The 12,619-nt window shown below is 47.7% G+C and overlaps 2 protein-coding genes across 2 annotated transcripts; one reads left to right on the top strand and one right to left on the bottom strand.

The window, feature by feature from the left end:
* Positions 1 to 2,500: 2,500 nt before the first annotated feature.
* On the bottom strand, positions 2,501 to 4,563 carry LOC115645617 (putative olfactory receptor 52P1). Its single transcript, XM_030550527.1, has 3 exons — positions 4,410 to 4,563; positions 2,582 to 3,347; positions 2,501 to 2,516 (listed from the first exon to the last, which is right to left on the bottom strand). The coding sequence occupies exons 1-3, from the start codon at positions 4,525 to 4,527 to the stop codon at positions 2,501 to 2,503; spliced, it is 900 nt and encodes a 299-aa protein (XP_030406387.1). The 5' UTR covers positions 4,528 to 4,563.
* Positions 4,564 to 11,215: 6,652 nt separating this feature from the next.
* LOC115645622 (olfactory receptor 52K1-like) lies at positions 11,216 to 12,178 on the top strand. Its single transcript, XM_030550542.1, has one exon. The coding sequence runs from the start codon at positions 11,216 to 11,218 to the stop codon at positions 12,176 to 12,178; it is 963 nt and encodes a 320-aa protein (XP_030406402.1).
* The last annotated feature ends 441 nt before the right edge of the window (positions 12,179 to 12,619 follow it).

The raw sequence follows: 12,619 nt of genomic DNA on the forward strand, positions 1-12,619 counted from the left end.
TCTAGTCCCCTGCCAAGATGCAGGGTTCGTTGTGTCTAAACCTGCCGGGACAGTTGGCTCCAGCCTCCTTTGGAAAACCTCCAGTGAAGGAGCTTCCACAACCTCACAAGGCATCTGCTCCATTGTCCTTTTGTTCTTACAATGAGGAAGTTTTTCCTGAGATTTAATCCAAATTTGCTCTGCTGGAGTTGGAACCCACTATTTCCTGTCCTGCCCTCTGTGGCAAGAGAGAACAACTTTTCCCCATCTTTTTATGGCAGCCTGTCAAGTATCTGAAAACCCCTATCATGTCCTAAATTCCCTCTAAGCTGCGTGGTCACACAGCTGTAAAGCCACCTATTAAGCCCCATGCAGGGGCTCAGGGCTGCAGCAGGGAAAGACATGCACCCACAAACCCCTCATCCCCAGCTCCACCCCAAACCCGCACCCCAACCCTCTGCTCAAGCCCTGAGACCCCTGAGACTCCTCCCACACCCCAAACCCCTCATCCCCAGCCCCACCCCAGAGCCCACACACCCCCTGTACCCCAACCTTCTACCCTAGCCCTGAGCTCCCTCCCACACTTCAAACCCCTCGGTCCCACCCCCACCACATGTATTTTTTTATGTGCACCAATATGGAGGTGATGTGTCACACATCACCTCCATATTGGTACACATAATAAAATTCATTCTGCACATGGACATATAAAATTAGAGGGAACGCTGGTCCTGTCCCCCCTTAATCTCCTCCTTCCAAACTAAACATACACAGTTCCTTCAGCTTTTGCTCATATGGCTTGTTTCCCATCCCTTTGGTCATCTTTGTTGCTCACCTCTCAGGTGTGGCTAGAGGGAAGGACCATGTGACTTATGGAGAACACATGTTGCTGCTGCTGCTGGAATAAAGAGTCCCTGACGCAGCCTGAAGTTGGGGGTGCAGGTGCTAAAGGATTGGCCCAGATTCAATTGTTGGTTTTTAGCTGAGTGCAGCGTTTCTGCCTGGCACTAACTCCTGCCTCCTCAGGGTTTGTGGGAGGGAACCAAGGGGTCTGGGCCTAGTAGGAGTCAAGCAGGGTATTCTCAGGAATGTAGGTTGGGATTGGGGATCCACTCTACGAACCTGGGGTTCTCCCACCAGCACTTAGTTCCCAGGGCCAGGCTCTATCCAGTAACCACAGCACTTCCGGACCCATCCAGTGATGGGAACTTCCTCCTTAATTAAGCATGAGATACATGCAGGAATGAGTATCCCACTTTTCTTCTGCTGCTCTCTCCATGCCCCCATTCTCAAGGCACATCAGTTGTCCCAACCTGGATTGACAAGAGTGTCCCATCATGTTACCATCCATCGAAAATTAAACATGCGGTTGGATGGACAGTAGAAAACCAGTCGGGACAATAATGATGTCAGGAAACACAGGTTCTGAGTGCCTAGGGTTACTCTGGTGTGTGTTACAGGCAGAGCATTTCCACTTCCAAAAGGCCTCATTTTCCTAGCGCTGGTTTCTGTGTGACAGACGGATGGGGAGGAGCAGGTCTGGTGCTATTTCCATTTGTCTGGCCTAAATCCCACGGGAATAGCTGATAATATTCATCATAATTAAAACGGAGTCCTGCATCTCATACAGCAGCGATGAGGGCTAGAGATGGGAGAACCTGTCCAGGGAGGATTAATGGAGTTTTGTTCACCTCAACAGAGGCTTGGAAAGTGACATCTAAATCCACCATGTAGGAGTGTGCTCAGATACTGGTGTGCAGCGCTGGGGGGTGGCAGAGAGACAAAGGCTTTCTCATACCTTCTAATTCCAGCTTTGGTTTCACCCCTTTCCATATCCATTGTGAGCTGTGCTGAGACACCCTGTGCAAATACCAATATTAACGAATAATAATAACAAGGGTTTGTGCAATGGGCCTTGCATACAATCAGTATTCCCACAATTTTCAAATGGCACGGTTTAATCATTTCATTTTTCATTGCTCTTGTCATTGTGCATATTGTGCACTATACAGTTTCTCTCTTAAATTTGTCTTTAACATTGTCACAAAACAGACATAAAGGTGAGGAAGACGCAAGAAACAGGTGATCAAAAAGTTTGAGACAAGGTGACATTACAAGTGGAAGAAGGAGACTGTCAGGACATTGTTAAGATTTTTTAAAATAGCGTCTGAGTAACTTGCAGGGCTGAGATTCACAAAAATACACCCCTGAGCAATGTAGGGTGATGTCTTTTTGCCTTCCTCTCACAACACAGCCGAGTTAAGTTTTTCTGTAACAGCGCAAGTAAAGTCGCAAGCTATGGTGGAAAGATACACTATACATCCAGGGGGAATTCTGCTCTTGAACACACACAGAGGTGCTAGTTAGAGTCAGCAGCAGCCACACTTGGGCAGCCGTTCAAGGTTACAGATAGGTAGATATGCAGACTGATGCTAGATAGTTGGAAGGAGGGATGGAGGGAGGGAGGGAGGGAGGGATAGATTCATGTGTAGAACTTGACCTCTGAGGTGGGAACAGTCTTTTACCAGGTGTTGTTGGGAAAAGGAGCATTGGTGATATTCAATGTAAAAGGAACCTTGGAGACTGTCGGGCTGGAAATCCCACCCGGCTCCTGATCTGCTTGATCTTCATGCCGTATATGATGGGGTTCAGCATGGGCGGCACCAAGAGATAGAGGTCTGCCAGCAGGATGTGGATGTGCGTGGGGATGCTCTGGCCCCAGCGCTGCGTGTAGAAGGAGAAAAGCACTGAAGTGTAGAAGACCAGGATGACGCACACATGGGAGCTGCAGGTATTGAAGGATTTCAGGGACGCGTCCCTGGAGGAAAGGCTAAGGACAGCCCGGAGGATCAGGATGTAGGAGATGGCGATGAAGATGGAGTCTGAGTCCACCACAAATGTTGCGGCCATTATCCCGTAGACATAGTTGGGCATGATGTCCCCACAGGCGAGCTTCACCACAGCCATGTGCTCACAGTAGGAATGGGAGATGACCCAGGGCCCGCAGAACGGCAGGCGACTGACCATGCACGTCAAGGGGGTCATCAGCCCAATGCCCCACACAAAGACAGCCAGCCCGATCTTGGCGATGACGGCATTGGTGAGCATGGTGGTGTAGTACACTGGCTTGCAGATGGCGAAGTAGTGGTCGAAGGCCATGGCCAGCAGGACCCCCAACTCCATGGCAGAGAAGCTGTGGATGAAGAACATCTGGACCACGCAACACTCGAAGCCGATTTCATGGGAGTGGAACCAGAAGATTCTCAGGATCTTGGGCACGGTGGAGGTGGTGAGCGCCAGATCGATGCCTGCCAGCATGCAGAGGAAGTAGTACATGGGCAAGTCCAGGCTAATGTGATGATGAAGTTCTGGCAGGACCCAACTGAGAGTGCCAATTCAGGACCAATTGCTTAAACAGGGCAGTCACAGCCCAAGGCTGGGGTTTTTCCACCTCTAAAGCAAACCAAACCAGCCAGACAAAAAGGACCTTGGTTTCACCCACTGGCTAACCACAAGTCATACAAGCAATTTCCTTAGACACTCCAGTCTCCCAGTATCACCACCAATGCCACTCATCCTGGGATGAATGGTTATGAAAACCAACACCCCAGTAAAAGAAAAAGATTCTCTCGATCCCAAAGGACCAAGCACCAGACCCAGGTCAATATACACATCAGATCTTATCCTCAAATCACACTGTTGCCAATCCTTTAGAATCTAAAATCTAAAGGTTTATTCATAAAAGGAAAAAGATAGAGATGAGAGCTAGACTTGGTTAAATGGAATCAATTACATACAGTAATGGCAAAGTTCTTAGTTCAGGCTTGTAGCAGTGATGGAGTAAACTGCAGGTTCAAATCATGTCTCTGGAGTACTTCCCCTGCTGGGATGGGACATCAGTCCTCTGTGTAGAGCTTCAGCTTGTAGCAAAGTCCCCCCAGAGGTAGGAAGCAGGATTGAAGACAAGATGGAGATGAAGCATCAACCTTATATAGGCTCTTCCAGCTGTAAGAACACTTTGTTCTTCCTGTGGAAAATTACAGCAAAATCGAGTCTGGAGTCACATGGGCAAGTCTCTGCATACTTTGCTGAGTTACAAGGCGTATCTGCCTCCTCTCAATGGGTCAATTGTGTAGCTGATGGTCCTTAATGGGTCATCAAGCATGCTAAGCAGAGCTAACACCAGCTTGTCTGGGGTGTCACCCAGAACTACAGCACCAATTTGAAAAACAGACAGTATATAACCAATACTTATAACTTCAACTACAAAATGATACAGATAGACAGACAGCATAATCATAACCAGTAACCCATAACCTGGTCTTAGACACCTTATATGACCTCCTTTACATAAGATCTGGTGCCACTACAGGACCTTGGTTGCAACCCTTGTTCTATATGGTCCCAGTTTATATCAATAACGTCACAGCTCGGCTCTGTCATGATCACAAAGAGGAGGGTGAATTTCCCCAGCAGGACCACAACGTACATGGCACAGAACGGGAAGACGATCCAGAAGTGGGCGGCCTCCAGCCTGGGAATGCCCATTAAGAGAAAGCTGGAGGGGTTGGAGTGATTGTAGCATGAAATGGTGCACGGCCGGTTTCCAGGACCATTTCAGAGGCTGGAATTAAAACCACACGGAGGGTTAGTGTCGGCAATGAAAACTCTTTGTCGCTGCAGGTTGCTCCTCTCTGGACCCCAGTGCATGCAGAATGCCCCTGTCTGCCTTCTCCCATACGGAGAATTGCAGCCCCATCACCCTGGCCTCCCTCAGCTCCTGGGCCTCCCTGGCTTCATTCACCACAGGATCCAGTTCAAAATGGCCGTCTTTTCTACAGCTCTCCCAGGATTTGCTCAAGCTGTGCACAAGGACCTTTTCTCTATGGTCTTCTCACTGCTGCTTCCCTTCAGAGCTGGACCACAGCTGTACGCCCAGTTCCAGTTTTGGGGACCTGGAAGGACAACTAGCCCAATGTCTGAAAGGCTTAGGTTGACAGCTCAAAAGGGTTGAAATGTAAGAGAAATAGAAGGTTCAGTAGAACCCTGAGATAGGGTCACAAATAGGGTCACCCATATGCCTTAGAAGGATATAAAGAGCATCTCCTTCTGGGGAGAGGCAGGTGATGGCTTAGCCTTGTGGGAGCACTGAATCAGCACTCTCCCCAGGCCTCATCCCTCACTTTTGGAGCAACGTTAGTTGTGGGGCTGCCCCATGGAGGAGGTAGGATTTCACACACTCTGGTCTGTAGCAGACATCTTCTGGATGGACTTTGTATTTGTAGAGGTCTTTCGTCCTGTATTATGCTATGGAAACTTGCGTCTCTTGGGAGTTAAGTGAGGTCAGTGTGTGTAGATGACAACTGTAATAAGAATAGGAGAGCGGCCTTACTGGGTCAGGCCAAAGGTCCATCTAGCCCAGTATTCTGTCATCCAACAGCGGACAGTGCCAGGTGCTATAGAGGGAATGAACAAAACAGGCCAATTTCAAGTGATCCATCCCTTCAGTGTTGTCCAATCCCAGCTTCTGGCAGTCAGAGCTACAGGGAGACCCAGAGCATGGGGTTGCATCCCTGAGCATCTTAGATAATAGCCACGGATGGACCTATCCTCCATGGACTTATCTAATTCTTTTTTTAAACCCAGTTAGACTTTTGGCCTTCACAACATCCCCTGCCAACATGTTCCACAGGTTGACTATGAGTTAGGTGAAGAAATACCGCCTTTGTTTGTTTTAAACCTGCTGCCGATTAATTTCATTGGGTGAACCCTGCTTCTTGAGTCATATGAAGGGGTAAATAACACTTCCAGATTCACTTTCTCCACACCAGTCCTGGTTTTATAGACCTCTTTTATATCCCCCTTTTGCCATCTCTTTTCTGGGCTGAACACTCTTAGTCTTTTTAATCTTTTCTCAGATGGAAGCTGTTCCATACCCATCATCATTTTTGTTGCCCTTAAATATACTTTTTCCATTTCTAATATATCTTATTTGAGATGTGGCAACCAGAACTACACGCAATATGCAAGGTGTGGGCGTACCATGGATTTATATGGAGGCAATATGATATTTTCTGTCTTATTATCTATCCCTTTCCTAATGGTTCCTAACATTCTATTCCAGCTTCTCCAAAGTGGCCTTGTCTTCCTTGGGTGCTCCTTTGTCACCTCAGTCATCCAATGACCTCATTGATTCAGAGGCTTCCTGCTTCTGATGTACTTAAAACTTTTCTTGCTGTTAGTTTTGAATCTTTGGCTAGTTCTTCTTTAGATTCTTTGTTGACCTGACTAATTACACCTTTACATTTAACTTTCCAGCGTTTATGCTCCTTTCTATTTTCCGCAGTAGGCTTTGCCTTTCAATTTTAAAGGATGCCTTTTTGCCTCCAACTGCATCTTCTACTCTGCTGTTTAGCCATGGTGGCAGGTTTTGCTCATTTTATTAGTTTTTTAGAATTTATTAGTATTTTTAGTTGGAGCCTCTAGTATGGTGGTTTTAAATAACTTCCTTACAGCTTGCAGGCATTTCATCTTTGTCACTATTCCTTTTAATGGAAGTTTAACTAGCTTCCTCATTTTTATGTAGCTCCTTTTTTTATGTTAAATGCTACTGTGGTGGGCTTCTTTGGTATTTCTCTCCCACAAGGATGTAAATTTAATTATATTGTGGTTGCTATTACCGAGCAGTTCAGCTGTATTCACCTCTTGGACCTGATCCTCTACACGACTTAGGATTAAATCAAGAATTGCCTCTCCCCTTGTGGGTTCCAGGACTAGCTGCCCCAAGGAGCAGTCCTTAATGCTGCCTAGAAATTTTATCTCTGCAACCCGTCCTGAAGTGACATGCACTCAGTGAATCGGGGGGGGGGGGGTAGTAGAAATCCCCCATTATTATTGAGATTTCTGTATGTGTAGCTCTCTGTTCTCCTGGAGCATTTCACAATCCCCGTCACCAACCTGCTCAGGTGGTCGGTAGCACATTCCTACTGCTCTACTCTTATTGTTCAAACATGGCATTTCTATCCACAGAGATTCTGTGGTACAGTTTGATTCATTTAAGATTTTTACTATATTTGACTCTCTGCTTTCTTTCACTCATCACCAGCAAAACCTGCTCTGTCATTCCAATGTATGTCGTACCCAAGTATTACCGTGTCTCATTCATTATTATCATTCCATCAAATTTCTATGATGAATATTATAGCAATATTCTTTTTGTTTTCATGGCATCTCATCCCTTCTGGGGTCTAGCTAGAAATGGAAGCAGAAGAGCTGAAATTTCATAAGAATGGCTGCCTTGCCATATTGGCAGGTGGACTGCGGTCAGGAAGTGCCAGCACTGCCGTGAAACTGCCTCTTCTTAGGGTACATCTCCATGGCAAACCCCCCTCCCCCACAGAGCAAGTCTTAGAGTCTGGCTGAACATTGTTAGGATCACGGTATGGGGCTAAAGATAGCAGTGTAGCCATTTCTGCTTGGGCTGGAACCTGGGCTCTGAAAGCCGGTGAAGGGGAAAGGCCCAAAGCCCGGACTTCACCCTGAGTGGGAACATCTTCACTGCTCTTTTCAGTGCCGCGCACTGAACCCCTACAAGCCGGAGTCAATTAACCTGGGCTCTGAGATGCTGCCATGTTTTTGGGGGTGGCTTTCAGTGTAGACTTATTTATAGTCAAGAGGATCCACTATTTGCACCAAATGTCATTGTTCACAGGGTTACTGAATGCCTCAGGGGAGTGTGGGGCTGAAATGAGGTGAGATTCCTTCTCCTTGGGAAGTTTACCGCACCTGGGAACTGAAACACCAGCACAGATGGGAAACTCTGTAGGGCACCTTCTCATTACAAGTGTGAACAGCACCTGGCATGTTGGGGCTCGGTTTCCAGGCTGAGGCCTCTCAGCACTATCCCAACGCAAACTAAAAACAACTTAAGGCAGCCGGCTGCGAAGTAAATATCTGTGAGGCTGTATTGCCTTTTCACACTCCTACGGCCTCTCCCTGTGACTGGCGTTCAGTAGCTAGCTTGTATTCGCAGTGACTGCAGACTGTCCAATATTCAGCCAGAAAGCAGCTGAAGTTGACTTGTCCAGCCAGGGTGACCCTTTCGCATAGCCGGTGAAAGTACTCCGGGCACTAATGGATTCCCCGGGGTGGATACAGCCTCCTAAGGGAATTAGTGGAAGGTTCATTGCTTGGGTTGTTTAAAACGAGACTGGGCAGAGCACTGGGGAATGTACTGCAATGATCAGTTCTGCACTGGCTGAGGAATCGTTTTCTAGGGGGGATTGAAAATTGCTTTTCTATCTCTCATTCCCACGACGCAGGAACAGTTTCTTTTCTCCCAAGTCTGAAAACAAAGAGTTAATTCTTTCTCTGCCAGCGATGGGTGGGGAGGAGAAAGTGGAATCAGAGATTCCCAGCTGAACTGCGAGACCTCCCTGCTGGGAGGAGGTGAGTTCTCTCACCCTGGCTATAAATCCACCAAAGGCAGGCAGCTGTTTGTGAGCGTGTGGACCTCACAAAGCCTGGGAGGGAGAGTGAGGCCCTAGGAAAGGAAGGAAGCACTGCAGGATTCTGGTGAGTTCACCCACGAAATCCAATTCATGTGGGCAAAGGAATTTTACTGTTCTGTAGCCATAGACTGGTCTGAAGCAGAACCTCAGATCCAAACACACCCACATTCTGGGCAAGTTCAAGTTCAAAACCTGATTCAAATTCTGCTGTTGTATATTTTAATTTCCTGTTTCATCTGCAGTTTTCTATTGTTCCCCACCTGATCACACTTGGGTGTCTATCGCTAGCAGCTATGGTCTATATTTAGAATGAATGATCTGGTTTTCACCTAAACAAGTGATCTGGTTTTCAAGGGGAGTTGATGGGTGTTCACCACCTCCTAAAAATTGAGCTCTGTGCCCAAGCGTGGATGAAGGCAGATACTTGCGACACCTAAGATTGAGAATGTGGTGCTGAGTGGTTCTTTAGCAGTTTCACAGGCAGATGACCTCTCTTAACTTCAGCATTGGCCCTAGTTCCTTATTGTTAAGGTGCTGGGATTCTGAAAGGGATTGTGGAATGCAGTTTATGTGCAAGAGACTATGCAGATTACATCTGAGTCTTGCTTTTTTTTAAAACCTGGCTTCCTTTCTGAAGGCATCATTTGCACCTGGAAATAACTGCCCCCGCAAATCAGGGGCCTCCGTGCCCACATTCCTGTTGGCAGATCATTGTGGGTGCAAACAAAGGTGGAAAGTCCTGAGAGCTAATGACAGGATGGTGCCAGGAGATACGTGTTAAAATTCCTCCACCAAATGCTAGGGAAGTTTGGGGGGATTTTGTACATACTCTAGATATTGAGAATTATTGATCGTCAGATAGCATTCAGAATGTGCAAGGCACTGTACAGACACACACACTATCTCACACACACACACTCACACATGCATGCGCGCACACAGAGACTTTTCTTCATCAACATTAAGACCTCTGTAACATACGGAGGGGGAGATAAAGGAATACAAACCAAAATATGGACCATTTTCCCCTGCCATTTTATGCATCTGTTATGTTAAATACATGCATATCAGCTCTACCCGATGGTCCATTGTTCCTTTGTGGAGTTGATCTTGAGGACGGGTGTGAAGCAGGAATGGGGAGTGGGCTGGTTCAGGGGGGCTGTTCTATACTATGAATGCAGCGTGGGAAACACAGACGGGTGGTTGCTCCGTCCCTGGCAGAGTGGAGGAGATAGGAGACAACACGAGAATAGAAAAGTGTGGATCAGTAAGGAGATGGAGCCGTGAAGGACCCTTAAGATAAGGACAAGGACCCTGTGGAGGTATTTTGTGCTTTGGAGGTGTGAAAAGGGCCATATGGACCAGAGTGGAGGAGGTTGCCGGAACCAAGGCTGGAGATGATGAGGAGATGGAGATGGAGGAGAGCTTTTGTTGTGTAGATAGAAGGGTAGGCTCTTAGGAACATGATGGAGAGTGAAGTGACAGCACTTGGACACACCCTGCACACGCAGGTTGGAGGGGTCAAAGACGTCTGCCAGGTTGTAGCCCTGAGTGTCTGCGAGGCTGCAGGTGTTGTCAGCAGTGATAGAGATCGGGGAGGGGAGAGAGATGGCAAGAAAGGCAACGAGTTCATCCCCCTCCCCTCCTTACTCCTCAGCGTAAGAGAGAGTAGGCTGGAGTCAGGGGGGTTCCCTTGGAATTCAGTCCCTACTCAACCTTGGTCAGAAATACCCTAACCATGTTGTAAAGGCCATGTCCACTGTCCCAACATCTCACTTGGTCAAGTGTTGGAGTCAGGGAGTGGGTCGCTGTCTGAGGGAGGGAAGAGTTTTGCTAATTTCTAGACTATCTGATTTTGGCTGATTTGCTTGATATGTTTTATGGGCTGGGGCCAATCCGGGTTGATCTTACACAAGCGCCTAACTCTCCAAAATAGCAAAATATAATTTGAAATCTGAAAGCTGCAGATGTAAATGAAGTACGAAGTTCATTGTGTCTCCCCCAGGCACTCAGGTACCATGGTGATGGCACTGAAAGAAATGCTCATGATAACACAAAAGGTAATGCAAAGGTATGCGGGGAAAATTGGAAAGTCTTCTGAAAAAAAGAGTTGGCGTCACAGACGTGATGTATTGAGCCAACTCCAGACCTGATAGAAGTGGCCTTTTGAAATAATAGTAGATTTTAAGGCAAGAGTCCTTTATGGTCATTTAGCCTGACTTTCTGCATACCACAGGCCAAATAACCCACCCGATGATTCCTGCAGGCAGCCCAGTAACTTCTGGTTGAGCTAGAACATCTCTCTGAGAACATCCAATCTCTATTGAAAGACCCCGAGCCGTGGAGAACTTACTAAGCCTCTGATGGTTCTCTTGAACTGGTTAATTCCACCTTAGCTCCAGTAGCACAGTTGAATCTTACTCACAGTTTGCACTCTGAAGGCTTCGACTTCCCGCCACTAGACTTTGTTATGCCTTTGCCTGACAGATTCAAGAGTCCTGCAGTAGCTGATAGCTTATCACTTTGTACTTACACCCCTGTATCCAGGCTTTCGTTAATTTGGGGGTTTTGATATTTACCACCCAATCAATGTTTCTATCAGCTCCAGACCTTGTCATCCACTCCCAAAGGAGTTGTACCCCATGAGCCAGACACGTGTATAGTGTCTGTTCATCATCTCCTATGTTTTATTGACAGGACAGAGGTTGATGTGAAACTTGCAGAGGATGCTCCTGCAAGGCAACCTGTCAGCTCCCAATGGCACAAGCTCTGATCCAGCCATGTTCTTCCTGACGGGCATCTTAGGGCTGGAAGCTCTGCACCTCTGGATCTCCATCCCCTTCTGCTCAATGTTCATTGTGGCCCTTCTAGGAAACTGCATTCTCCTGTGCGTTATCAAGACAGAGCCCTCCCTACACAAGCCCATGTTCTATTTTCTCGCCATGCTGGCCGTGATCAATCTGGTTTTATCCACAACCACCATGCCGAAAATACTGAGCATCTTCTGGTTTAATTCCAGGGAGATCAGCTTTAATGCCTGCCTGGTGCAGATGTTTTTCCTTCACTCGATGTCCATGACGGAGTCTGCTCTACTGCTGGCCATGGCTTTCGACAGGTACGTGGCTATCTGCAACCCCCTGAGATATGTCACCATCCTGACCAATTCAGTGATAGCAAAGATCGGGCTGGCAGCTTTGGCCCGGGCTGTTCTGCTAGTGATCCCCCTGCCCTTGCACCTCAGAAGGCTGCCCTACTGCGGGTCCCACGTCATCTCCCATTGTTACTGTGAGCACATGGCCGTGGTGAAGCTGGCCTGTGCCGACACCAGGTTCAATAACATCTATGGGATCATCGTAACTTTCTTCATTGTGGGGCTGGATCTGATGTTCATCTCCCTATCGTATGTCAAGATCCTAAGGGCTGTCTTAAGCCTGGCATCCAAAGAAGAGCAGCTCAAGGCTTTCAGCACCTGTGGCTCTCACCTTTGCGCCATCTTAATTGTCTACACACCAGTGGTCCTCACCTCAACAATACACAGGTTCGGGTGCCATGTCACCCCACACGTACACATCCTGCTGGCCAGTTTCTACCTCCTCTTTCCTCCCATGATGAACCCCATTGTATACGGTGTGAAAACCAAACAGATTCGTGACCGGGTGCTTCTCTTGGTCCTTGGGAAAAGCTTCTAGGCTGAGCAGGAGGGGGCTGCTAAGCGATCAGGAAGCTGAGGATGCAGGAGAGGTTTTCTGAGTAATGTAGAGGCATTCCTGTGGGGGCTTTGTGTACGCTGGGATGGGAACTCCACCTCCGACTCCCAGGGAGCCATACACCGTCCCCTACAAGAGCTTAGCGCTGCTACCGGAAGGTGATCTTGGCCATGCCTTGTCCTCACTCTGTCCCTTGTGTGTAGTGCTGGTAACAAAGAGGCGTGTGAAAGTTCCTTGCACCTTCTCTTGCTTTGCTGGAACATTTGGCCTTTATTACTGACACACCCAGCCACAGCCATGGGGGTGCATACTGCAGGAACAAATGCTGTATCTGACCCTGACATTCCCTCAGCTCCGAGATGCAGCGACACACCCAGGGCCATTTAGGCACCAGAATAAGTGCTGAGTGCTGGGCTCTTCTGT

The sequence above is a fragment of the Gopherus evgoodei genome, chromosome 1 (assembly GCF_007399415.2).
Source record: "Gopherus evgoodei ecotype Sinaloan lineage chromosome 1, rGopEvg1_v1.p, whole genome shotgun sequence".
NCBI classification, from domain to species: domain Eukaryota; kingdom Metazoa; phylum Chordata; order Testudines; family Testudinidae; genus Gopherus; species Gopherus evgoodei.